Source organism: Poecilia formosa, unplaced genomic scaffold (assembly GCF_000485575.1).
Source record: "Poecilia formosa unplaced genomic scaffold, Poecilia_formosa-5.1.2 Scaffold448, whole genome shotgun sequence".
Taxonomy (NCBI): domain Eukaryota; kingdom Metazoa; phylum Chordata; class Actinopteri; order Cyprinodontiformes; family Poeciliidae; genus Poecilia; species Poecilia formosa.
In genome coordinates, this window is record NW_006800387.1 from 28,387 (window position 1) to 28,989 (window position 603).

General features: G+C 42.0%; 1 protein-coding gene across 2 annotated transcripts in view; it reads right to left on the minus strand.

Moving 5' to 3' along the window:
- eno4 (enolase 4) overlaps nt 1-603 on the minus strand; it is a 9,853-nt gene extending 9,250 nt beyond the window's left edge. Inside the window, exon 1 of one of the 2 annotated variants that reach the window (XM_016663814.1) lies at nt 360-603. In XM_016663814.1, coding sequence (XP_016519300.1) covers nt 360-485 — 126 coding nt within the window. In that variant the 5' untranslated portion in view covers nt 486-603. The remainder of the gene's footprint in view (nt 1-359) is intronic. The other variant, XM_016663815.1, reaches the window with a different exon arrangement.

Genomic DNA, 603 nt, shown 5'->3' on the forward strand with positions numbered 1-603 from the left:
CTTCAATTTAATTACCACACTAATTCAATGTGTAACAGTGGTTTGTTTAAACCAGTCACATAAAGCCCAAAAAGCAATTACCTGAAGTGAAACATGTGAAGACTTTTATTTTGAAATTTTCAGTAAGCTTCATTTTAAATGGCCACACTAATCCAGTTTCTGTTTATCGCAAGGCAGTCACTGCCCATCCCTATGTAAAACTATAACATAAACACTTGATAATTAAGCATACTTAGAATAACTCAAACAGTGGTGGCTTTTATCTCCGATTAATTGGCTTTATAATCGGATGGTTTAATCGTAACAGGTGAGTTGTGACCGTTTACCCCTTCAGCGGGGAGAAAAAAACAACCTCCTACCAGGTAGCCGTGAACGTCTGCGGGCTGCCGGAGGAAGAGCTCATTCAGAGCCCTCTCTATTATCGCCGGAACTCCGTTCCTCCGGTAAAACTCGGCAGCTGCGATCCTCATTTTGTGTATGTCCATCTCCTCCAGGCGAGGGCTGCTTAACGCTGATGTAGACTTTTTCTTTTCTTTTTCTGTCTTTCTTCTCTTTTTTTTGTCCAACCGCTCCCCCCAACACACACAGACAGGTTAGAACTGT